Source organism: Pelobates fuscus, chromosome 8 (assembly GCF_036172605.1).
Source record: "Pelobates fuscus isolate aPelFus1 chromosome 8, aPelFus1.pri, whole genome shotgun sequence".
Taxonomy (NCBI): Eukaryota; Metazoa; Chordata; class Amphibia; order Anura; family Pelobatidae; genus Pelobates; species Pelobates fuscus.
The window spans coordinates 77,271,926-77,298,333 of record NC_086324.1 but is presented as its reverse complement, the minus strand read 5'-3'; the positions used below and the strand labels follow the sequence as shown (position 1 = coordinate 77,298,333).

Genomic DNA, 26,408 nt, shown 5'->3' with positions numbered 1-26,408 from the left:
CCTAATCTCCTTAAACACCTTCAAGGGTGTTCTAAGCTAAAGCTCAATCTAAACGTTTAGATGACTGCCTGATTTCCCATCACAGATGCTGGCTAGGAATAATACTGTGCAAGACAAAGAGTGGGTCTAAGTGCCCATAGTGCAGTAAAGTGTCCCTAGTGAAGTGAAAAAGAGAATAACGAGCTGGCGCCCTATCAGGGGACGTGTATATGGCATCGATTTTAGGAACCGGGAGATGGAAAAAGATGCTTGGTCGGTCCTCCTACTTCAAATTTGGGGCACTGCGCGTGCAATCTAATGTGCCACCAGATAGGAGTGGTGTGTTAAGTAGTACTATTCCTATCAGTTTAATCCCTGTTATGTGCCTTTTTTTTGGTTTAGTTTTTGAAGCAAAGTGCAGCACCAGAGGGCCGAAAAATTAGGCATGTACACATGCCTGAAAAATTAGGTATTGTTGCAGCCACTGCTGTAGCAGCGGCCATAAAAATTGATGTTTGTTTCCCAGGCAGAAAGTGCCCTAAAACATTGCGGCTTGAACCCTAGTTGGTGGCGGATAAGTCACGCAAGTCAACCGGCATTCAGAGCTAAAATACAGCAGCGTGTGGACCATTTTTAGCCCAAGGCAGCTCATCTCATCAGGCCCACTGTCAGTCCCTTCGGGATCCATCCCTCATTCATCTTAATAAAGGTGAGGTAATCTAGACTTTTTTGACCTAGGCGACTTCTCTTCTCAGTAACAATACCTCCTGCTGCACTGAAGGTCCTTTCTGACAGGACACTTGAAGCGGGGCAGGCCAGAAGTTCTATCGCAAATTGGGATAGCTCAGGCCACAGGTCAAGCCTGCACACCCAGTAGTAAAGGCGTTCATCGCTCCTCAGAGTGTCGATATCTGCAGTTAAGGCGAGGTAGTCTGCTACCTGTCGGTCGAGTCGTTCTCTGAGGGTGGATCCCGAAGGGCTGTGGCGATGCGTAGGACTTAAAAAGCTCTGCATGTCCTCCATCAACAACACGTCTTTAAAGCGTCCTGTCCTTGCCGGCGTGGTCGTGGGAGGAGGAGGATGACTTTCACCTCTTCCCCGGTTAGATTCCCGTTGTGCTGTGACATCACCCTTATACGCTGTGTAAAGCATACTTTTTCATTTATTTTGCAAATGCTGCATCCTTTCCGACTTGTTGTTATTCGGTAACATTTCCGCCACTTTCTGCTTATACCGGGGGTACAATAGCATGGACACCCAGTACAGGTAGTTCTCCTTCAGCCATTTTATACGAGGGTCCCTCAACAGGCACGACAGCATGAAAGACCCCATTTGCACAAGGTTGGATGCCGAGCTACTCATTTTCCTTTCCTCCTCCTCAGTGATCTCAATGAACGTATGTTCTTCCCCCCAGCCACGTACAACACCACGGGTACCAGATAGGTGACAACGAGCACCCTGGGATGCCTGTTGTGGTTGGTCTTCCTCCTCCTCCTCAAAGCCACATTCCTCCTCTGACTCCTCTTCCTCACAATCCTCTTCCAGCGTTGCCGCAGGTCCAGCAAGCGATGCTGATAAGGCTGTTTCTGGTGGTGATGGTGACCACTACTCTTCCTCTTCCTCTTCACGCTCATCTACGGCCTGATCCAGCACTCTTCTCAGGGCACGCTCCAGGAAGAAAACAAATGGTATGATGTTGCTGATGGTGCCTTCAGTGCGACTGACTAGGTTTGTCACCTCCTCAAAAGGACGCATGAGCCTACAGGCATTGCGCGTGAGCGTCCAGTAACGTGGCAAAAAAAAATCCCAGCTCCCCATAGGCTGTCCTAGCACCCCGGTAATACAAATATTCATTAACAGCTTTTTCTTGTTGGAGCAGGCGGTCGAACATTAGGAGTGTTGAATTCCAACGTGTCGGGCTGTCGCAAATCAAGCGCCTCACTGGCATGTTGTTTCGCCGCTGGATATCTGCAAAGTGCGCCATGGCCGTGTAGGAATGCCTGAAATGGCCACACACCTTCCTGGCCTGCTTCAGGACGTCCTGTAAGCCTGTGTACTTATGCACAAAGCGTTGTACGATCAGATTACACAAATGTGCCATGCACGGCACATGTGTCAACTTGCCCAACTTCAATGCCGCCAACAAATTTGTTCCGTTGTCACAAACCACTTTGCCGATATCCAGTTGCTGTGGAGTCAGCCACTTTTCCACCTGTGCGTTCAGGGCGGACAGGAGTGCTTGTCCGGTGTGACTCTCTGCTTTCAAGCAAGTCAAACCCAAGATGGCGTGACACTGCCGTATCCGGGATGTGGAATAGTACCTGGGGAGCTGGGGGGGTGCCGTTGATGTGGTGCAAGACGCAGCAGCAGAAGACGACTCAGCCGAGGAGGTTATGGAAGAGGATGGAGTAGGAGGAGTAGAGGAGGTGGCAGCGGGCCTGCCTGCAAGTCGTGGCGGTGTCACCAACTCCTCTGCAGAGCCATGCATTCCATGCTTGGCAGCCGTCAGCAGGTTTACCCAATGCGCAGTGTAGGTGATATACCTGCCCTGACCCTGCTTTGCAGACCAGGTATCAGTGGTCAGATGGACCCTTGCCCCAACACTGTGTGCCAGACATGCCATTACTTCCTTTTGCACAATCGAGTACAGGTTGGGAATTGCCTTTTGTGCAAAGAAATTTTGTCCGGGTACCTTCCACTGCGGTATCCAAATAGCCACAAATTTTTTGAACGCCTCAGACTCCACCTGCTTGTATGGTAAAAGCTGGTGGGCTAATAGTTCAGACAAGCCAGCTGTCAGACGCTGGGCAAGGGGGTGACTTTCTGACATTGGCTTCTTACGCTCAAACATGTCCTTGACAGACACATGACTGTGGGCAGATGAGCGGGAACTGCTCAAGGCGAGAGACAGAGTGGCGGATGGTTGAGAGGGGGCAAGGAGGACAGCAGTGGTTGACGTGGCTGAAGATGCTGGACCAGGAGGAGGATGGCGGCTTTGAGTTTGTGTGCTGCTTGTACTCATGTGTTGATCCCATAGGCGTTTGTGATGTGAGATCATGTGCCTACGCAAATCAGTTGGGTGTACCTAGGTGGGTGTTGGACTTCCCATGACTCAGTTTCTTTTGGCACAGGTTGCAAATGGCATCGCTGTTGTCAGAGGCAGACACACACAAAAAAAAATGCCACACTGCTGAGCTCTGCAATGACGGCATTCTGGTGGTGGACACAGCATGCGTTGATTGGCGTGCTGTTGGGCTGACCCCGAGTGCCGATGCATGCTGTCTGACTGTGCCACTAGCTCCTTGCGACGACCTCCCCCTGCTTCCAACTTGTCTCCTCCTCCTCCTCTCTGTCTCCCCATTTGAACTTTCGCCCTGTTCTTCTTCTTGCCGAGCGAGCACCCACGTGACATCCATGGACGCATCGTCATCATCAACCGCTTCACTTGTATCTGACAACTCAGCAAAGGAAGCAGCAGCGGGTACAACATCATCATCATCACACCGTACGTCCATGCGTGTAATGCTGCCTGCCTGAGACATATCCCTGTTATCTACATCCTCTGGCAATAATGGTTGCGCATCACTCATTTCTTCAAACGGATGTGTAAATAACTCCTCTGACATACCAAGTGAAGCGGCTGTGGTGCTAGTGTTGGTGGTGGCGGCAGGCGGGTGAGTGGTATCTTGAGAGGTGCCCGAAGCTAAGCTGGAGGATGGTGCGTCAAGGTTCCGAGCGGAAACTGTAGAAGATTGGGTGTCCTGTGTTAGCCAGTCAACTATGTCCTCAGAACTTTTCAAGTTCAGGGTATGTGGCCTCGGAAAACTGGGCATTATTCTAGGGCCAAAGGGAATCACAGCACCACGACCACGATGGCCCCTGCGGAGTGGCCTGCCTCTGCCTGTCATTTTTTTTTTGGATTAGTGGTACTATGCGTGCAAGCTACTGTGAGACCAGATATGAGTGGCACTGTGCAGTGGCAGAGGTTGGCAGATTACAGTAAAAAAAAAATTTGTGGGTTTTTAAATGCACACTATTGTGAACCCAGATATGAGTGGCACTGTGCACACTGGCAGAGTACACGCTGTTGGCCTGACACACTGTCACGTTCTGTTCCTGGCTGCGGATCATTCTGGTAATGGCTTCTGGTATCCAGTACTCTTTTTGCTATTCTTGTTTAGTATTTCTTGGTTTTTGGTTTTCTATTCTATGTCTGGTTTTCTTTATGCTGGGTTTCTGGGTTCATTCCTGTAATCCACCCTTGGATTAAATTAAATGTTTGTTTTATTTGCCACACCCGTTTGTTTTCCATTATTCATTTAGGTTTCAGAGTTACTGCAGGCAGCTGCTCAAGGCTTCTGCCCTTTCTTGCAGGTAAGTGCTATATATGTGTTCTGTGGTTATTTTAGTATTCATTAGGCAGTTTAGGACCTGCCAGTTATGGGGTACATTGGCGTTGTTGGCAGGCTTATGCAATGTATGATCATATAATGTGACTGAATCCCCATGATTTACATATATAGTGCTTAGTTACGTCTCCTCTTGTTTTGCCTATTATATCTTGTCTTGTTTTATTTTGTAATCCATGTACAGTCTTGTCCTGCCCCTGTTTAGTTAGTGTTTCCTTATGTCTTGTGTACATGTTCTGGGTTCTGCTTTCTGTCCTGCTCCAGTTCTGGGTTCTGTTAGTTATGTCTTGTTTTAGTTTGTGCCCAGTCCATGTTCAGTCCTGTCCAGTCATGCCCATGTTTAGTTAATGTTCCCTTATGTATTGTGTACATGTTCTGGGTTTAGCTTCCTATCGTTCTGGGTTCTGCTAGTTATGTCTTGTTTTCATGTTTGGTGCCTGTTCTAGCCTTGTCTTGTTTCTAGTACTGGATACATTCTTGCTGCAGAGCCTCCCTATTCAGCTCCTGGGAGGTCTGCTTATTTTCTAGCTCCTAGTTCCTGAGATCCGCAGAAGCTGAATCAGGGTTCTGGTTGTGGCTGCACAAACGCTGGTGCTCAACACCAGGGGGCGTGTGGTTACCCTGCACCAGACCCTGCTAATCCACCTCCACACTGTGACTCCTACTCTGAACATCAGGCATACTGGGTCTTGGTCCTCGCTCCACCGCCTGGACAGACCCAGGGGTCCCGGTTTCCGTACCGCCACCCTGACACACACAGACGCTTGCAGACAACTAACTGCTATTAGCTTACAGTGAAAAACTTTTTTCTTTTTAAAGGCACGCTATTGTGATACTAGATATGAGTGGCAAAGTGCACTTGCAGAGGTTGGCAGAGTACACGCTGAAGGCCTGACACCTAGACGCTTGCAGACAACTAACTGCTATTCAATCTATTATAGTGAAAACAAAAAATTTGTTTTTAAATGCAAGCTTAAGCTATTGTGACACCAGATATGAGTGGTGGCACTGGGCAAGTGGGCACAGTATCCACTGTGAGCCTGACACAGAAGCTGGCAGGCAGGCAACTGCAAGTACATTACACAGAAAAAAAAAGACTGATGTTCTAGCCCTAAAAAGGGCTTTTTGGGGTGCTGTCCTTACAGCAGAGATCAGATGAGTCCTTCAGGACTGTAGTGGACACTGAATACCCTAGCCTAGCTATCAATTTCCCTATCTAATCAGCAGCAGCTACAGAATGAATCTAAAATGGATGCTGTACAGGAGGGGGGAGGGTCTGCTGCTAATTTGCTTGAATGTGTCTGTAGCGGAGTAGAGGTATTATCCAAGGTATCTCCGCTGGTAGACAGGAAAGGCAATCCAAACAGGTACAAGACAGGTAGCGTAGTTACAATCCCTTCCCTCCAAGAACTAGACGACACATAGCTTGGAGGTCAACTGAGGCTTTAATCACACACTTCCAGTATTTATGGGATTTCCCATGCAAGGGGTCTCCCTACAGACAATTCAGGGGTTATACAGTAGGGGACTACATGGAAAACTGAACAATCTGGATATTTCCCCCAGCAGCCTCTGCTGCACACGAGGGATACTCCCACGAGGGATACTCCCCTCGGTGCAGCAGAACATACAATTTACAATAAAATGCATAACTCTTATAATATTCGTATGATTCAAACGAATGGGCATTCGGCAGATAGCTGGGGTCTGAGCGCACATTTCGTGAAAGTACCGCTCAGATCCCAGCATAAATAACCGAACGCCGCACAAAATCAACATTACATTCAAACTACCGATTAACTGTAGGGAACCACTTTACCGAAGGACCGGGTCTCCCGAACGGCTTGGTATTCGTGCCGCCGAGTAGCCGATTTTAGTTCCAGGCGCTCGACGACAAAATACCGCTGGGCTAACAAAGGATCCAAGATGGCAGACCGCCGCGTGGTCGGTAGCCAAACGACGGCCACCCTGAATCCTCTTAATTTACCGATTGCAACAATGTTGCAATCCTTAATGAGAGCCGCACAACCTCCTGAGTGTGGTCTCCCTTCTCAGTTTGTTCGTTTCACGAACAGAGATGTAATTCACTGTTCGTGGAACGATTACACGAATGCCTACGGGTTTATATATCGCCAGCATACGAACGCCATAGACCTGAAACACCTATTACACACGCATACCCTTGGTTCTTAAAGTGGTACATACATATTCAAGAAAATACAGTTTTAAAGTGGCTGCTGCTGCCACAGTGTCTGCTGACCGTGAGGCACAGGGTCAAAGTTTACTCAATGATGACAAATAGGGGGCGGATCGAACCGCGCATGTGTTCGCCCACCGTGGCGAACGCGAACATGCTATGTTCGCCAGGAACTATTCGCCAGCGATCAGTTCTGTACATCACTATTTGGCAGTCCAGGGCCCCACAATTACTCTCTGCACCTATATATAGCGATGATCGCTATATATAGGTGCAGCCGCGGGCCCCCGGCTCCCTATACTTGCAGAGGGGGCCCAGTGGACTGCAGCTGTACTTTACAGCATTTCCCTCGCTCTAACTCCAGCGAGACGTGTGGCCGTTAGAGCGTTGCCATGGGTTACCATGGCAACGCTCCACTCGGCGCGCACACCACATCTCGCAGGAGTGAGAGCGAGGCCCACTCTGCAAGTATAGGGAGCCGGGGGGCCCCACAATGCCACCGGACCACCAGGGATCATGGAATCTTCCCCCCCTCCCTGAACCAGGTAAGAAACAGGGAGGGGGGAATAACAGTTATTACATTTACATGCATACACTACTAAACACACACACTGCATTCACTACACTAACACACAGGCTGCATCCACTGCACTGACACACAGGCTGCATCCACTGCCCTGACACACAGGCTGCATCCACTGCCCTGACACACAGGCTGCATCCACTGCCCTGACACACAGGCTGCATCCACTGCCCTGACACACAGGCTGCATCCACTGCCCTGACACACACACACACACACACACACACACTCTGCATTCATTGCAGTGACACACACACACACACACACACACTCTGCATTCATTGCAGTGACACACACACACACACACACACACTCTGCATTCATTGCAGTGACACAAAAAATTTAAATCTCTTCAGTTTGGAAAAACGGCGCCTTAGAGGGGATATGATAACATTATACAAATATATTCGGGGCCAGTACAAACCATTATCTCGAAATCTATTCATAAACAGGGCTATACATAGGACACGAGGTCACACATTTAGGCTTGAAGAAAGGAGATTTCATCTAAGGCAAAGAAAGGGTTTTTTTACAGTAAGAGCAATAAGGATATGGAATTCATTGTCGGAAGAGGTGGTTTTGTCAGAGTCTATACAGATGTTTAAATTGCAATTGGATAAATACTTGCAAAAACATAACATACAGGGATACAATTTCTAATTAGTTGGCTAATAGCTGCTTGATCCAAGGAGACATCTGACTGCTATTTTGGGGTCAAGAAGGAATTTTTTCCTAGTTTGTTGCAAAATTGGCAGCGCTTCAGACTGAGTTTTTTTGCCTTCTTTTGGATCAACAGCAAAAGCATATGTGAGGAAGGCTGAACTTGATGGACGCAAGTCTCTTTTCAGCTATGTAACACGCACACACTGCATTCTATACAGTAACGCACACTGCATTCATTGCGGAGGGGGGGGTCTGGCCAGCCAGCCGGGGGGGGGGGGTGTAACTGTGTGTGTGTTATGGTCTACCTGTAACTGTATGTGTCTGCTTGTAACTCTGTGTGTGTGTGTCTGCCTGTAAATGTGTATGTGTGTGACTGTCTGCCTGTAACTGTGTGTGACTATGTGACTGTAAAAGTGTGTGTGAGACTATCTGCCTGTAACTGTGTGTGTGTGTGACTGTCTGTAAATGTGTGTGACTTTCTTCCTGTAACTGTGTGTGTGTTTGTGACTGTCTGTAAATGTGTCTGTGTGTGTGTATGTGTGACTGCCTCTGACTGTCTGACTGTGAATGTATGTGGCTGCGTGTAACTGTGTGTGACTAACTTTTTGTAACCGGTTTATGACTGTATGCGTGCAACTTAAAGACTGTAACTATGTGTGACTGTGTGTTTGTGTGTGTGTGTGTGGCTCTGTGCCTGGGACTATATGCATGTGGCTATATTTGACAGTTAATATGTATAACTGTGTGCATCTGACTGTATGGGACTGTGTGCATGTGTCACTGCAAAGTACACACATGGACCTATATGAATTTTTAAAAATATAAATTAAATAGCCCTATACAAACACTACATCTCTATACATACACGATACATGGATGGGCGGGTGTGACCTGGGAGAGGCGCTGTGAACATATTTTGCATAGGGAGCCTAAAGGCGTAAGGCTGGCCCTGGACACAAACCATGTTTTTATCTCTTATTTTCATTTGCAATATATGCCCTGGCTTTGTCTTTTCTGAACTGAATTGTGATGTGATTTGCTAGATATTGATATATTTTTAAAAGAAAATGAAAACATCTAATGAAAAAGGTTGACAAATATTATTTATTCAATTCCATAAATTCTAGAGAATAGACAATGCACTTCATATGGCAATGCAAGACGAGCACAAATGGTATGTTATGTATCCTTCTGTATGTCTGTGGCAAACAGGGTTAAAATGCACTGTAACCAATGTGAATTATTCCCTGTATGCTTTGTGGAGGTACAGAAAGAAACCGATTTCATAACTTACTGGTACCATCTCCTCTCTCTATTACATTTTTGAGGTGTCTGGTAATAAGTTAAAATATATATTAAATAGAATATCTTCTATTAACCTATTTTGCCACCATGCCCAGGAGATTCCTGGTCCATTTATGACCTTTGACAAGAGGGGGCATTATTCTCAGTTGTCTTTGGTCTTTGATACAACTATCTATAAGGAATAGGGTGAATAGTCCTTGATTAGGTATCCAGACCTGTCCTGCTACATAGTCCACCTCCCTTCTCTTCCAGGGTCCACCACCACTATTCCGCCATGAGATAAGCAGGTATTCACAATCTACCCACTCCACATGCCTACCTTTTTGCTGCTTCTCCGAGGCATGTATCAACCCCTTTACCTACTTCTTAGGAGGTATCGTTCCTTCTGTCTGTTGTGACACCATCTTTATAAAAACACTTTTTGTTCATAGGCACAGATCTTTGCCAACAGGTCTTCAGACGCCAGATCTTTAAACGTTTAAAAGGTTGGCCTGAACCTTTTACTGATCAAACCTGCAAATCTGAGATCCTAGTTTAAATCTTTCATATGAGAGGTTTTCCCAGAGCTATCAAAGAAATGCAGTAAAATAAAATCCAAAATGCTAAATTTGGACTAAAAGAGAACTAAACGTTGACTAAAACCGATTTTAGACTTGTGGCCTATATTCTGCTATTCACTTAATAATTCACTCTAACTCACTGTTTAGTTATTACATAAATATATTTATAAAAAAGAATTGAAAGTTTAATCGCTTAATATGGAATTTTCATAACCCGCCGATTCCCCATTAATAGAATTGTAGCTATTTAGCTTAAGTTGCTAAAATTAAACGATAAAACCCAATTTGGCAAATAACGAATTCTATGTTTGTTAGCAAGTCTGTAATTTCTAAAATACTCAGTATGTTCACATTCTGATTGGTTAAATACATAAGAATTACAATTCCAAGTATGAATATTATAGAATTATAAGTCACTAAAGTTAATTTAGCTGCAATTATGGTATTTCAGCTTATTTGGTACTTTTCAAGGAATTATACCCAAATACCAGACATAAAAGACTTGTGTCAGCATGTTCATGTGTTATTGCATTTAACAGATTACAGCCCCCAAAAATAATAGAGAATTTAAAGGAACACTCCATGCACCATAACTACTACAGTGTGTTGTACTGGTTATGCTCCCAAGAGTGCTGTTAAAGCTCCATGCAGGAGCTCCTGGAGAAAGTAACTGGAGAAAGTAACTAGCACCCACTTTTTTTCACTTCTAATGTTTGGTCTTTTTAACATTTCCCTGCCCGGCCCTTAAAGTTTCCCCCACTATTCTACTTTTAGCGTCCTGCGTAGATAGTAGCTGCAGTTGTTTTGTGTTCCCTGCCAATTGTCTAGTTTGATATTTACAAGGTGACCAGTGACCACACCTCCCCTTTATGGTTGAAAGCTTTTGCAACATTCATAATACACATCTTTCTCTGGGCAGCTTTGAGTGTGTACTGACCTACATTAAGTGGAGGCCCCTTAATGCATTATATTTACTAATATAATTACTTTGTGTGCAACGCTCACAAGCAAGACAGAGGAGCCATTCACACTTTGCACTGGAGCCAAAAGGAACTGAAGAACTATTGTTAGTGCAAAGCTCATCTCTCATTCTAACAAATGGTCATTCCTATTAAGGATTTAAACAATGCTACTTAAATAAAATAACTACATGACAGTGACATCGCTGCGTGCCAAAAACCAAGCAGGGATTAATCTGTTATTCCCTGAGTGAGTGAAGTTTTCAGTGAACACTAGTTCATCACTCATGAGCAACTGTGGGTTAAGACCTCAGCTGTGAAGTCACGGTGCACTGTACATGTTAGAGAAAGAAATTACACTGCTAAAACACAACAGCATCAAGCAAGTAGCGTTCATTGTGTTTCTGGCTTGTGTGTTTGCACAGCTTCAAGATGTATCTTCTCGTGTGGAATGCTGCCATCCTTGGAATTCTCAGCCCACAGGTGCTCTGCGTAAAGGAACAATATGATGGGTAAGAATATATTCAATTCTGTATTTATCTTTTTCATGCAGAAAACTAACCTAAATAAATAAATAAATGTTTTCTAGGCTCTAGTTACAACTGTGTAATAATCTGCCTATATATGTGTATATGGAGATAGAGAGGATACATATGTGTGCAAAATATTGTCATCAAGAAGTTTTGGAGATATCATAAATCATTGCAACACAGATACACACACACACACACACACACACACACACGTTAATGGTGATTTTCTTCCAGGCTGTAAACCACTATTTGTGCTTGACCATCACTGCCATCAATAACTCTGTCACTCTCTATACAGGTCATGTGTTGGAAAGGGGAGACATAATGTCTCTCTCTGTCTCTTTCCCAAGCCGGAATTCTGGCAGCAACCGGGATTTTGACTCTCATCAATCTTTTGCAGTTAAGACAAATAATTTCCTGTGCCAGATTAGGTTCCAGATTTTAGCACTGAGGTCTACAGTTAAAATTATAGGCAGATAATGTAATCTAATTTATTCTATATTGCAAGCCATATATTAAACGACAGGCAGATCAAGTGATAAAAAACAATATATTTTCAAACCCTTAATTCATGTCAATTATGTCATCTTGTTTAGCCTCATTGTAAATAAGCATCAACATCGGCAGTCAGGTTGAGTGCTGTCTGGCTGCCTGAGATAGGAGAAGGAGTAGAGTTCTACACTTTCATGTCTCCACCTTGTTCTGTAAATCTCTCTGATATCAGCTGGAAAACTTTCCTTTCATCCCTAGCATTCTGACATTGATGTTGGCACCGACTAGTAGAGAGGGGCTACCAACTTTGCTCCATGTGATGACTGCAATCATTGATGTAAAAACTCAATAAAGATAGGCAAGGAGGAGGGGGGAGGCAACCTTTCATTACAAACATAGCTCCTCTTTTGTTAAAGTATTTTAAAAGGACCCTCCACTCCCCAAATAGAAATCCTGGACTGGTAGGGGGTACTTAAGGACTGGGTTGGGAACCCCATGTCTAGGGTCTTTTAGACTATGCTGCTGTCTCTCTGCAAAATGATACACTGTCGTTGGGGAAGTTATTGCTAGAGTGGGCTTTAAAGGGACACTCCAGGCACCCAGATCACTTCAGCTAATTGAAGTAGCCTGGGTGCTGTGACCCTTTTGCACTTAGTGCTGCAATGTAAAACACTGCGGTTCCAGAGAACTGCAGTGTTTACATTGCAGCTCTCAATCAGCCACTAGAGGGCTTCTGGAATCCAAACCGACCTTTGGTTGGTTATCTGATGCTGGACGTCCTCACAGACCTCAAGCGTCAGATTTTCCCCATAGGAAACATTGAGGCGAAGCCTGATCCAGCACCAAGGGACATCGGCGCTGGATTCAGGTAAGTAGCTGCAGGGGATTTAACCTCATCAGTGACATGGGATGGGGGGCGGGAGGGGGCCAGGGCCGCCATCAGGGGGTGACAACCATGTTGCTATCTATGTGTGCAGCCGCGGGCCCCTGGCTTCCCTGTTACCGCAGAGGGGGCACAGGCAGCACACAGCCTCTTCTCTTCTCCTCTCTGCTAATAACTCTCGCGAGACCCGGTTGCCATGGCAACGCTCCGCCGGTCTCGCGAGAGTTATTGGAGGAGAGAAGAGGCTGTGTGCTGCCTGGGCCCCCTCTGCGGTAACAGGGAGCTGGGGGCCCCCCCACCGGACCACCAGGGATGGCATCTCCCCCCTCCCTGGACAAAGGTAAGCAGGGAGGGGGGAGACACTATTTTTTTTTTTTATTATTATGTTAAAATGCCCCTTCCTCCCCCTCCCCCCAGATTGCACATTTATACACTGACACAACACACACACACTACATACACTGACACCACACACACACACTACATACACTGACACAACACACACACACTACATACACTGACACAACACACACACACACTACATACACTGACACAACACACACACACACTATATACACTGACACAACACACACACACACTATATACACTGACACAACACACACACACACTACATACACTGACACAACACACACACACTACATACACTGACACAACACACACACACACTACATACACTGACACAACACACACACACACACTACATACACTGACACAACACACACACACACTACATACACTGACACAACACACACACACACTACATACACTGACACAACACACACACACTGACACAACACACACACACACACACTACATACACTGACACAACACACACACACTACATACACTGACACAACAAACACACACACACACACTACATACACTGACACAACACACACACACACACACACACTACATACACTGACACAACACACACACACTACATACACTGACACAACACACACACACACACTACATACACTGACACAACACACACACACTACATACACTGACACAACACACACACACTACATACACTGACACAACACACACACACACACACTACATACACTGACACAACACACACACTACATACACTGACACAACACACACACACTACATACACTGACACAACACACACACACACTACATACACTGACACAACACACACACACACACACACTACATACACTGACACAACACACACACACACACACACTACATACACTGACACAACACACACACACTACATACACTGACACAACACACACACACACACACTATATACACTGACACAACACACACACACACACTATATACACTGACACAACACACACACACTACATACACTGACACAACACACACACACTACATACACTGACACAACACACACACACACTACATACACTGACACAACACACACACACACACTACATACACTGACACAACACACACACACACACACTACATACACTGACACAACACACACACACTACATACACTGACACAACACACACACACACTACATACACTGACACAACACACACACACTGACACAACACACACACACACACTACATACACTGACACAACACACACACACTACATACACTGACACAACAAACACAACACACACACACTACATACACTGACACAACACACACACACACACACACTACATACACTGACACAACACACACACACTACATACACTGACACAACACACACACACACTACATACACTGACACAACACACACACACACACACACTACATACACTGACACAACACACACACTACATACACTGACACAACACACACACACACTACATACACTGACACAACACACACACACTACATACACTGACACAACACACACACACACTACATACACTGACACAACACACACACACTACATACACTGACACAACACACACACACACTACATACACTGACACAACACACACACACATACACTGACACAACACACACACACACACACTACATACACTGACACAACACACACACACACACACACTACATACACTGACACAACACACACACACTACATACACTGACACAACACACACACACACTACATACACTGACACAACACACACACACACATACACTGACACAACACACACACACACACTACATACACTGACACAACACACACACACACACTACATACACTGACACAACACACACTACATACACTGACACAACACACACACACACTACATACACTGACACAACACACACACACACTACATACACTGACACAACACACACACACACACTACATACACTGACACAACACACACACACACTACATACACTGACACAACACACACACACACACTACATACACTGACACAACACACACACACTACATACACTGACACAACACACACACACACACTACATACACTGACACAACACACACACACTACATACACTGACACAACACACACACACTACATACACTGACACAACACACACACACTACATACACTGACACAACACACACACTACATACACTGACACAACACACACACTACATACACTGACACAACACACACACTACATACACTGACACAACACACACACTACATACACTGACACAACACACATACTGCATTCACTAATACAACATGCACTCTGCATACACTACACACTAACACACTCACCACATCCACTATACTGACACACACTCTGCATTCGCTACACTAACACACACTCTGCATTCGCTACACTAACACACACTCTGCATTCGCTACACTAACACACACTCTGCATTCGCTACACTAACACACACTCTGCATTCGCTACACTAACACACACTCTGCATTCGCTACACTAACACACACTCTGCATTCCCTACACACTAACACACACTCTGCATTCCCTACACACTAACACACACTCTGCATTCCCTACACACTAACACACACTCTGCATTCCCTACACACTAACACACACTCTGCATTCCCTACACACTAACACACACTCTGCATTCCCTACACACTAACACACACTCTGCATTCCCTACACACTAACACACACTCTGCATTCCCTACACACTAACACACACTCTGCATTCCCTACACATTAACACACTCTCTGCATTCCCTACACATTAACACACTCTCTGCATTCACTACACATTAAAACACTCTCTGCATTCACTACACATTAAAACACTCTCTGCATTCCCTACACATTAACACACTCTCTGCATTCCCTACACATTAACACACACACTACAAATTTACACACACACTACATTCATTACACTGACACACTACATTCATTACGCCCTAACACACACTCTGCATTTATTACGCCCTAACACACTCTCTGCATTTATTACGCAGTAACACACTCTGCATTTACTATACTAACACACACTCTGCATTCACTACACAAACATTCTGTATTCACAGTACACACACTACATCCACCACAAATTGAAACACTCTGCATTCACTACACACAGACACTGCGTCTAATACACACACTACATCCACTACAGACACTGCATCCACTAAACACATTTCATCTAGTACATACAAACACTACATCCACTACATCACTGTACACACACTACATCCACTACTCAAACACACTCTGCGTTCACTATACACACTGCATCCGCTACACAAACACACACTCTGCATTCACTGCACAAACAGTATCTAATACACACAAACACTACATCCATTACACACATTCTAATTCACTTCCACTATACACACCACATTCAGTCCAGCATCATTGTCAGCGGACTAGGTAGGGCGTGGGCGGGCCCGGGAGGGAGGGCAGGAGATAACTATTTTATATGTTTAACTTTTCTCTAGTTTCTTTAACAGTTAAACAAAGGTTATTAACAGCTAAAGGGGTAGGGGGGATGTTACCCCACTTATCCCCCCTCTTACTCCTTCCTTCACCCTTGTATGATCTCAAATAGACCTATGTGTTTGTAGAGGAAAGAAAATTACCTGTAAATGCTCGCAATATGTGTGATTTTTTTTTTTTGTTTGTGTTCTCTGATGTGATAATGTGTATTTCTTATGTGGGAAAGCTGCACTTTGAGCTTTTGTTAATATATAAGTTCATAAGCTACATATTCAGTCTATTTTATTTATTTATTTCCACTTCACCATTCTATTAATAATTTAACACTGAAATTCCGATCTGCATTCTGCATCCAAAACCTTTAAATTAATATCTGGAGCTAGTAAAACATTTAAAATGAAGACTATTAGCTGTTTCAGCAGATAAGAAACAGCACTAAATATGGACTTGGGAATGGAATCCTCAAGACTTCCTTCAAGAATGTAACAGCACTTTTTTGGTCTTTTGCTTAAGGATTTTGTAAGTGAACAGAGAAAATGCTATTCGTTCAGGATGAGTTCCAGATCCTCGAGTCTCATGCAATACACAAAACATGATTCTTAAAAAAAAAAAAGAACAAGAACTGTTGGCTGTGCTAGTGTATGATTGAACTATTGTCTATAGGGGAATTTCCTTCAAATTAAAGGGAAACTGAAGTCGTAGTTGTTCTGCTGAGTATAATCAGTACCTGCAGGCATTTTAAAGTAAACAATGCATTTTCAGCTAAAAGGCTGTGTTTACATTGCTCCTTATGGACATCTCCAGTGCCCCCCACCCCTCCTCCCTTTTGATGTCCACTAGAGCTGCTTTCTGGGTTAGTGTTGCACAATGTGCAGCACTGAGGTTCAGTGTCTCCACGCACTGCATGAAAGCGCTGAACTTTTCCCATAGAGATGCATTGATTCAATGCATCTCTATGAGGAGATGCTGACTAACTAGGGCGGCATTTGGACCCACGATGTGCTGCATAAAATACCCATTTTATATGTGTTTTAAGGTGAGCAATGGGGGGGGAGGGGGGGGGCCTTAACGTGTTTTTTAACACTATATGGTCAGAAATACATGTTTGTGTTCCTGACCATATAGTGTTCCTTTAATGACTTTGCTATTAAATATAGGTAGATGTGCATTTTTCTCAGTTCAATATATATTGTTTCTTTGACAGGGAAGCAGAAAGATTTTTTTCTTGGTCTCTTTAATTGATGTAGATAAATTGCATGAAATACTAGCTTTAACCACTCTCTATCAGTGTCCCCTTAAGGTAATTATTGTACTCAATGTAGTTGGACAGTAAATTTGAAATTTAATAGCTTCTGGATACTGAGTAATAAAGATTTCTGTACACCACATTGGTTTAACAGTGATTTGGAACATCTGAATCGTCCTTTACCCCAGAGCTCACTGCCTTTTATTATTTGACACACCATAAAAATATTTTGTATGGATAATATGGAAGCAAATGTTGTCATTATGACAACCAACACAGAGGGGTAAGGCTTCGAATGCTGAGAAATCTCCACATTTCAAAAAACGACTAAAAACTATTTTTTAAAAAACGAGCGATTCCACATTTTGCGTTCTAGCACCATAACTGCAACACTAAGCAGTGTTTTGTGGTTATGGTGCTTGGGATGTCCATATAAAGATCAGTTTCCTGATGCCAATCAATAATTAGCAATAAACAAGGAGCATATTCCTGTATATTATGTGCATGGAAACTCTATGATCTATATGTGGCGCTTCAAATCAAAGAGGGTTAACGATAGTGACCTCTACTGGACAAGAATGAGCCAGGAGGAGCACTTTAAAAAGTGTTTTTAAGATATGCATCCACTAGAAGCTAATACATATATGGGCTACATTATGTGTAATCTTTTATGTTTAATAATAGTATAATAAAATTGATCATTGTTCCTTTAGTGAACGTGCAACTTGATTTGAGCTCACAATTCATTAGTAGCATAATGCACTACTCACATGAAATTTATAACTACTGAACTAGGTTGTTATAGAGGCCCCAGCAAGTCATGCACACCACAGAGTATAAGCCTCCGACCTTGGAAACCAGACCAAGAAACAAAATAGCAAACTCAAAAGCTGATTTACCTTCTAGAAGGCACTGCACAAATAATATATTAAATGATATTGTCTTATATTACATTATATTATATCATGTCTATTTATGCCTCCTAAACCTCAGATTATTTTCTTGAAATATATGAACATACCATCCTGATAACAGCCTTTTGACCGGCTAAGAGACTATTTTACTTTTCCAATGCTTTTTGGATACTTTATGCTTCTTTTTGAATAAGCATTTATATTGCTGTAAAATGTGTTTTTCCTTATCAATGCTCTGTAGCGGGTGTAAATCCATAACATTTATACATTTATATTTATAGATGTGTTCTTGTGTTTTTAATGTGTACTAATGAAGTTTAGTTTTTTAGTACTTGAAACAGATACACTGTTGTAGTGTTTTTCTAGAGTGGGCCTCTACTTATTTATTGTAGACTATAGTCATGTCAGCACAGTTTTTTTTTTTTTATTGTAAGAACTATTGCACTTGCAAAAAAAAAAAGTTTAATATTTGGTATGTCTGGAGATGTTGAACCCTGGTACAGAAGCTTTTTACTGATCAGCAGAGCATGTGTTTGTGTAGTGCAGGACTTGGCAAATATGCTTAGAATCTAGAACCAGATAAAAAAGATGGGAGACAGTGTTTTTTGTTTTTTGTTTTTAAGCTAACAAAGCGTTATTTGCAACTACAAAAATACAGTTCTTGAAGGGACATTCCAGGCATCAAAACAGCATCTACATTCAGCATCTCCATGCTCTGCATGAAAACGTTGAATGCTCCCCATAGAAATGGATTGATTTGAATGCATCTCTATGAGAAGATGCTGATTGGCCCAATGCATTCCTACGGGAGAGCATTGGATTAGCTGAGATCATCAAGATTGATTATCTCAGCCATGGAGGTGGGAGACAGGCACAGCATGGGAAACACAGTGAGTAAAAACAGCTTTCTTTGTGATTGGAGGGGGCTTACAAATACCCAGGTGCCATAGTTACCTGGGATTTGTTGTGCCCTGGTGTAGTGGATTTAGTGTGTGTGTAGTGAATACTGTTATTTTGTCATGGTTGCAGTGTACCTATTGTATGCAGTGTGTAGTGAATGCAGTGCCTGTGTAGTGGTTGTAGTTTGTGTATTGTATGCAGTGTGTGTTTTGAATATAGTGTTTGTGTAGTAGTTGCAGTGTGTGTAGGGTATGCGGTGTGTGTGTGTGTGTGTGTGTGTGTGTGTGTGTGTGTACTGCATGTAGTGTGTGTGTTTGTGGTGTTGAATAAGTAAAATGTGAGGGGTGAGCTGTGTTTTTTTAAAAAAAGTATAACTATGTTCATTCACAGGTAAGATGCATGGGGGGGGGGGGTTATCCTGGATTCCCTGGTGGTCAAGTGGAATACTGGAGCTGGAGAAATTTCATCTTCCACTCCAGCAGCAGCAGGTTCTCTCCTCTCATGAAAAAAAACTCAAGACTGTCTGATGTTGTTGCGTGGGGAAGAGAAGACCTCTGTGCTCCCCCTTCATATGACCTATTCAGCAGGGACCCGTGACTGCATATATATGTATACTGTATATGAATGTAGTTGGCCCAGGCACTGCACAGCAGATTTCTTAAAGATACAAGGGTGGCATAAGCAACAATTACCTGACTAAATATCACTCTGTTTTGTCTAGTAGTAGATTTAAAATGCGATGACATCAACCACCATCTCTGGTGGTCTTTAGAAGCCATAGTATCAGTGCAATGACTTACCTTGCTTCTACTGAGCAAAAGCACATACACACTTGGCTTTTAAGGCTGGTGACTATTAATGTCATCACAATCTAAATGTAATGCTAGGCATAGCAAGTCGACCTTATTGCTGACTGCTGGTCACTTGATTGACCGGTCTCACAGGGTTAGTCACTAAAGTGAACATTTTTCGGAATTCAAAGTGAATCTCAAATTTAAGGCTAATGTAGCTGAGCTGGAAGCATAGGTTACTTCGAGAATGTATCCAGCTTGGCTATAATGGCCTTATATTTTACATTAATGTTGAATTCCCTGCAATTCACACTTTAGTGAATAACTATGTTAGAGACAGACTGCCGGAGTAACAGTACTTTTAAATAACCGTTTACTTTTCAATAATATTTAGTGCAGTGATATTTATATAGTATTTTTACCCGAGCTTGTACACAGAGTTAAGATCTAATCTTATTATTATTATTAAGAGGAATACATAGGTGATCTTCTCCATATACTTAATTATTGTACTTTCTGTATAAAATACAAAACACTCTGACGTGCTAGAGCATATTATGTAAAGGGCATTGCAAGACAGCATACAATCAATACAGCGAGTTTATAAAGTCTGTGTAATCTAAAACTGAGTTGGACAAGAGATACACAAGGTTCAGAGAAGTTTGTATATAAATACCACAGGTGAGGACAGAGCTGTGTCAGCTAAATTGTAGATAGAGTATCATGAATACATGAGAAGTGGGGTTAGCAGTCTTTAGAGAGCTGAGGTTTGAGAGAACATTTTAAAATGTTGAGGGATAGATCTCGAGTTAACATGGTATTGATTTCCATATGTATGGGACAACTCAATGCAAAGTCATCAGAGTAGACAATAGAGGATATGGTGAGAGAAGTGGAGAGGCTTATCTAAACATAGTGTTTAAAATGGTTGATTCAAAAGCTGTAGAATCTTAACAGCGAAAATATAAAAAGAATGCAATGTTGTATAGAGCTTTGTAAATCAAGGTAAAGTTGTTTTAATTTTGAATTGTAAGACGTCCCAACTATAATGTTTATTGGGTTTCAACTGGTTTCCCATATTTTACTTTCAAGGCACACTATAGTCACCAAAGCAACTTTAGCTTATGGAAGTAATTTTGGTGTATAGGTCATGCCCCTGCAGTCTTATCGCTCAATTCTCTGCCATGTAGAAGTTAAATCACTTTGTTTTTGCAATCCTAGTCATACCTCCTTGCAAGCAGCGTCAACAGATTTCCTAAACACTTCCTGTAAAGAGTCATCTAATGTTTACACTTCCTTTATAGAAAATTCTGTTTAATTTAGAATTTCTTATCTCCTGCTCTGTTAATAACTTGCAAGACCCTACAGGAGCCTCCTGTATGCACATAAAGTTCAATTTACAGAACAGGAGATAACAACTTCTAAAGTAAGTTATATCTGAGTAAAAATAAAACCATTTTGTTTACATGCAGGTTGTGTTAGTCACAGCCAGGGGAGTTGTGGCTAGGGCTGCATAAACAGAAACTAAAGCAATTTAAAACTTAACTTCAGAGGCATGATCTAAACACTAAACTGCTTCATTGAGCTAAAGTTGTTTTATGACAATAGTATCCCTTTATTATAAAAATATTATTAAAATTCATTCATTATATTCAGAAAAAAACAAACTGTGAGCGTGAGAATATGTTGTATATTGTCAAATATAATATATAAAATAATGTATTTTGGGGGGTTTCTGTCATTTAAAATTACTTACAGGGCTATTCACAAAAATGAGAATTATCTGGAACTGAAAGTGAATTTCAAATTTGAATTATAGGATTCAAGGAGAGGCGAAAGGCTTTACACAGACTGTTTATATTATTTTTTATACACTTACTTTAAAAGACAAAATTAATGTTTTGTTTGTTTTGTAATAATTATGTATCACTTTGATGGACAAATGCATAATAATCTTTTATATCCTTACATCAATACACCAACTATTTCTTTAAAGGGACCCTCCAGGCAGCCCTTTTTACACACCTCGTTCCAGCGCCGGGAGCCTTGTGAAGTCGCGCCCCCTATTTCGTCAAAGTGACTAAATAGGCGGGCGCGAGCAGGGAGCGTCATTGCTATGCCGCCCTATGAAGTCCTGAGCGCACTACCGCGCATGCGCGCGATGTGCATGGCCGCGAGCTGAGCTGACTGCCCGCCCCCTCTCCTCTGCTGACCAGGCAGGAGAGAGAAGGCGCGCACACAGTGCCTTCTCTTTCCTGCACACGTCAGACGTATTTTAATACGTCTGACGTGTACATGGCCTTTTTAGGGCCATACATGATAGGAAGTCTCTCTGGTGGCCGTGTGAGTGACAGCCACTGGAGGTATTCCTATCAATCAATGTAAACACTGAAAATACAGTGTTTACATTAGATTGCCTGCAGGGAGCTATAGATCTCACCTGAACAACTACATTAAGCTGTAGTTGTTCAGGTGACTATAGTGTCCCTTTAAAGTTCTAAAACTTAAAATTGACTATATGTACATAATGTAATTGAATTGTATTTATATTTTTGTCCTTGAACAAAAGACAATTTTTTTTAATGAAAAATCATGTGCTGTGCAGCTTTCTCTATTGTTTATTCTCCTTGTTTCATTGTTCTAGAAGACTTAATAAAAACTATTTACAACAATAATATATTGATCTGTGCTGTAACTGTGATATTAATATTTTCAGCATTAACTCTCAAATCAAATTTACTCCCTATGAGGTTCACATGACTTTATCCCTCTTCTACCAAAAAGACACATGTTTCAAAATGTAAGGGGTTAAATCTACAATGCTCTCAAAAGCATCCACCCAAATTTTACTGAGCATGTCTGCAAATGCTATAAAGTCTCCAATTTGTAGATAACACTTAAATCATATTCCCTCTGGGATATGCCTCAGATTTAGAGCTAAACTTTAGTACAGTATTAAGCATATTAATTGTTCCCTTAGAGGGTTAAGAACGCTTCTTGTTTTTTTATATTGATCTGAGCAGAGATTACTGTGTCTGAGAATTTGAGATGAGAGAGAAAGATGAAAAGGAACTATAGTGAAATTCTCAAGGTCGTTACAGTTATTAAATGAGCAAGCCATGAATGTATTCATAAAGGATTCATTACCACCAGCATCTGAGGATGAGCCCCTATACATGTCTCATGCCATATTGAAAGCCTATAATCCATATGAAAACAATGCTTTACACGAGTTTTATCATAGTTTTATTCAAATTATACATGTAAAACATTCGTTTCTGTATGTGATTGTTTCGTGTTGAAGTTCTGCCAGTATTTTATTGGCATACAATGTTTCTTTTTTATCTTGCACCTGTTGGTGATCCTCTAGCTAGTCCAGTGATTATCAACCAGTGTGCTGTTGCGGCAGGCCGACTCAAAGTGTGCCACAAACAAATTGACCTCACGGCTGGAAATGGTTAAATGCAGTTTTTAAAGAGAAACTGTGACGTCGTAAAGTTTTGCACAAGGTTAAGATAAAGTTTTTTTTTATAGATTGTGCTGAAATTATTTAAACATTCTTCACAATGTATTTTATTTTACACAAGTTGCATATTTAAATGCGTTATTTCACTCAATCACGTACATATAGCACACGAATTGTACAGAAGCACAGAGGAGGCGGAGGCAAGTGTATTTCTACTTATCTCTGATGCGTTGTTCACGTCAGTAAATGCTGAAATAGCATTTACTAGGATGAGGGAGTGAGAAACTGTATGTTTGAAAAGTGTGTATTTTTTAAAGATTCAGTCTTAAAAATTTTAGGTCCATCTGTCACTACAGCACAATGTAGTGTTTATGGTGCCAGGAGTTCCCCAGTGCCCCTCTGCATTTTAAGTAGTCAAACTGTTTTAGAATGGTTTAACTTATTAACTTGGGTCTGTAGACACTTGTTCCTTGCTTCCTCTTCTTCAGATAGAGAGCTGGAAACTCTTCACCTGAGCTATACTTGACAGTACAGGGCTTAGCTCATTGGCTGATGCCCTCTGCCAATTAATTAACCCTATACTACTACATCAAGACGAGAGGTTGGGGGGAGGAGCGATGATGTGAACTCTACACGGGAGCGCACGTCCTTGCACGCGGAGATGCTGGCGCCCTAACGAGACGAGCCGAAGGACGACCGGTTAACTGAGAGCAAGAGAGAGCTGAAGCCGTGAAGCCGGAAACAGCTGTAGAGCTGCCCATGCGAGTGTCCACTCTACACCTTTATAGCCACACTGGGATACAGGTATGCTGGAGGAGCCTAGCCTGAATGCGAACAAGGGATGCACCGATAGATATTGAGTGCGGACAGGAGTAGCGAGCGTCGAAGTGCTGGGTCCCTCTGAATATGCCCTGCGAAGAAATGTAAGTGCTGTTTGGCGGGGAAAGGAGCAGAGGGTACGGGAGTACCGAGGAAGCAATGATTCCAAAGGGAATACTTGAGAATATCCCATAACGCAGTATTAAGGCACCAATACCCATAATATATATAAGAGCAGGGCACTACTCTGGTGGCAGTTGATTCTATGGCATAAAAATTAGTAAGACAGGAAGAACGAATAAGGCTTGCGAAAAACAGATGAGAAAAAGAAGAAAAACTAAAGAGGCATTAATAAAATTAATAAAATCAAATAAGAAAAAGCGAAATCTGCCTAAGTGCCCAAATTGTCGATTTGATACAATTAAGCACTGGGTCGCAAGCAGATTTCAGCAACCTCGGGCTGGAGGCGCAACTGGCTAAAATAATATGAAGGTTTAAAAAAGAAGGGTATTTGAAAAATAAAATTTTATTTTTTTATTTTTTTTGTCTCTTTAAGTACAACACATACGAAATAATGGCTTTAGCAAAAAAAAGCTTATCAAAGTGAAAGTTATAATAACTGCAAGGTTTAAAGGACCAAGTGAACTGGACTAAAGGCTTTAAATAAGCTGTCTAATGATATAAAGGTCCGAGCGAACCTGGATTAACCCCTTAAGGACCAAACTTCTGGAATAAAAGGGAATCATGACATGTCAGACATGTCGTGTCAAAGGAGCAAGAAAAAACTTTTTTTTTTTTTCTCAAGATGGCTACAAGGAAAGGGCAAGATAATAAACAGCTTACGAAGAGGGATAGAGAAAAGAAACAAGAAAGCAAGACAGACAGAAGGCTTTCCTCTTCTGTTCCCCTGCATACACAGAAACAGGAAACAGACCATCAAAACGCTTCAGACTCCTTATCTCAATCATTTAAAGAGTCTATCTCCAAAGAGTATACCCACAAATTTAAGCCCAAAAGAATATAGCTCTGACGAATTACACATGTACCTTGAGACCTGTTTTGAACGACAACTAGAGAAAATTAAAAATGAGATCCATGAAGGCCTTATGGAATTTAAATTGGAGCTATCACAGATGGAAAAAAAACTTAAGCAGAATGAGGAAAAATTAGAATCGCTGGAATACCAGCAAGTTTCATCAGAAGACGCCATGAGGAAGGCAAATCAAAAAATAGAAGAACTGGAACTTAAAATTGAAGATCTGGAAGATCGCTCTCGACGCAACAATCTTAGACTCAGGGGAATCCCAGAATCTATTAATAGTGATGTGGCGAAACCAGCTTCGCCACTGTGAACTGGAGAGGCCTGGTTGCTAGCCTCCTGCCCGCTGACTATGGCCCCTGGACATGCTGCACTTTAAAAACTATATTTGGGCATGTAATAATTTATATTGCTGCTACTGGCCCTTTAAAATCATCTATGAACAGATTGGGACTTTTGGGACTACTGTCCCTTTAAGACTGTGAAGCATATTCTAGTGTACTGCCTGTAATATTGTATATGTATTCATGTGTTAAGTTTAACCTGGGTGATATGTATGCAGCATTCACCTGATTGTTCGGTAGAATCACTCCATTCATTATATTGAGTGAAACTACCGAACAACCAGACCACCCAGGAATAAGTGTGCCTCCAATTACAGTTTGCAACAATGTTGCAAACGGGTAATTGGCAATCAGTGTAATGTATTCTTTGTCCTCTGGGTGGCCGCCATTCGGGAAACAAACACGTGGCGGCGGCCATCTTAAACTACCGAACAGCGGTGTTTTGC

The 26,408-nt window shown here is 42.5% G+C and overlaps 1 protein-coding gene across 1 annotated transcript in view; it reads left to right on the top strand.

Annotated features, from left to right (window-relative positions):
* LOC134571622 (carboxypeptidase O-like) overlaps nt 1–26,408 on the top strand; it is a 178,305-nt gene that overhangs the window by 55,255 nt on the left and 96,642 nt on the right. The window contains exon 2 of the mRNA XM_063430089.1: nt 11,081–11,167. Coding sequence (XP_063286159.1) covers nt 11,081–11,167 — 87 coding nt within the window. The remainder of the gene's footprint in view (nt 1–11,080; nt 11,168–26,408) is intronic.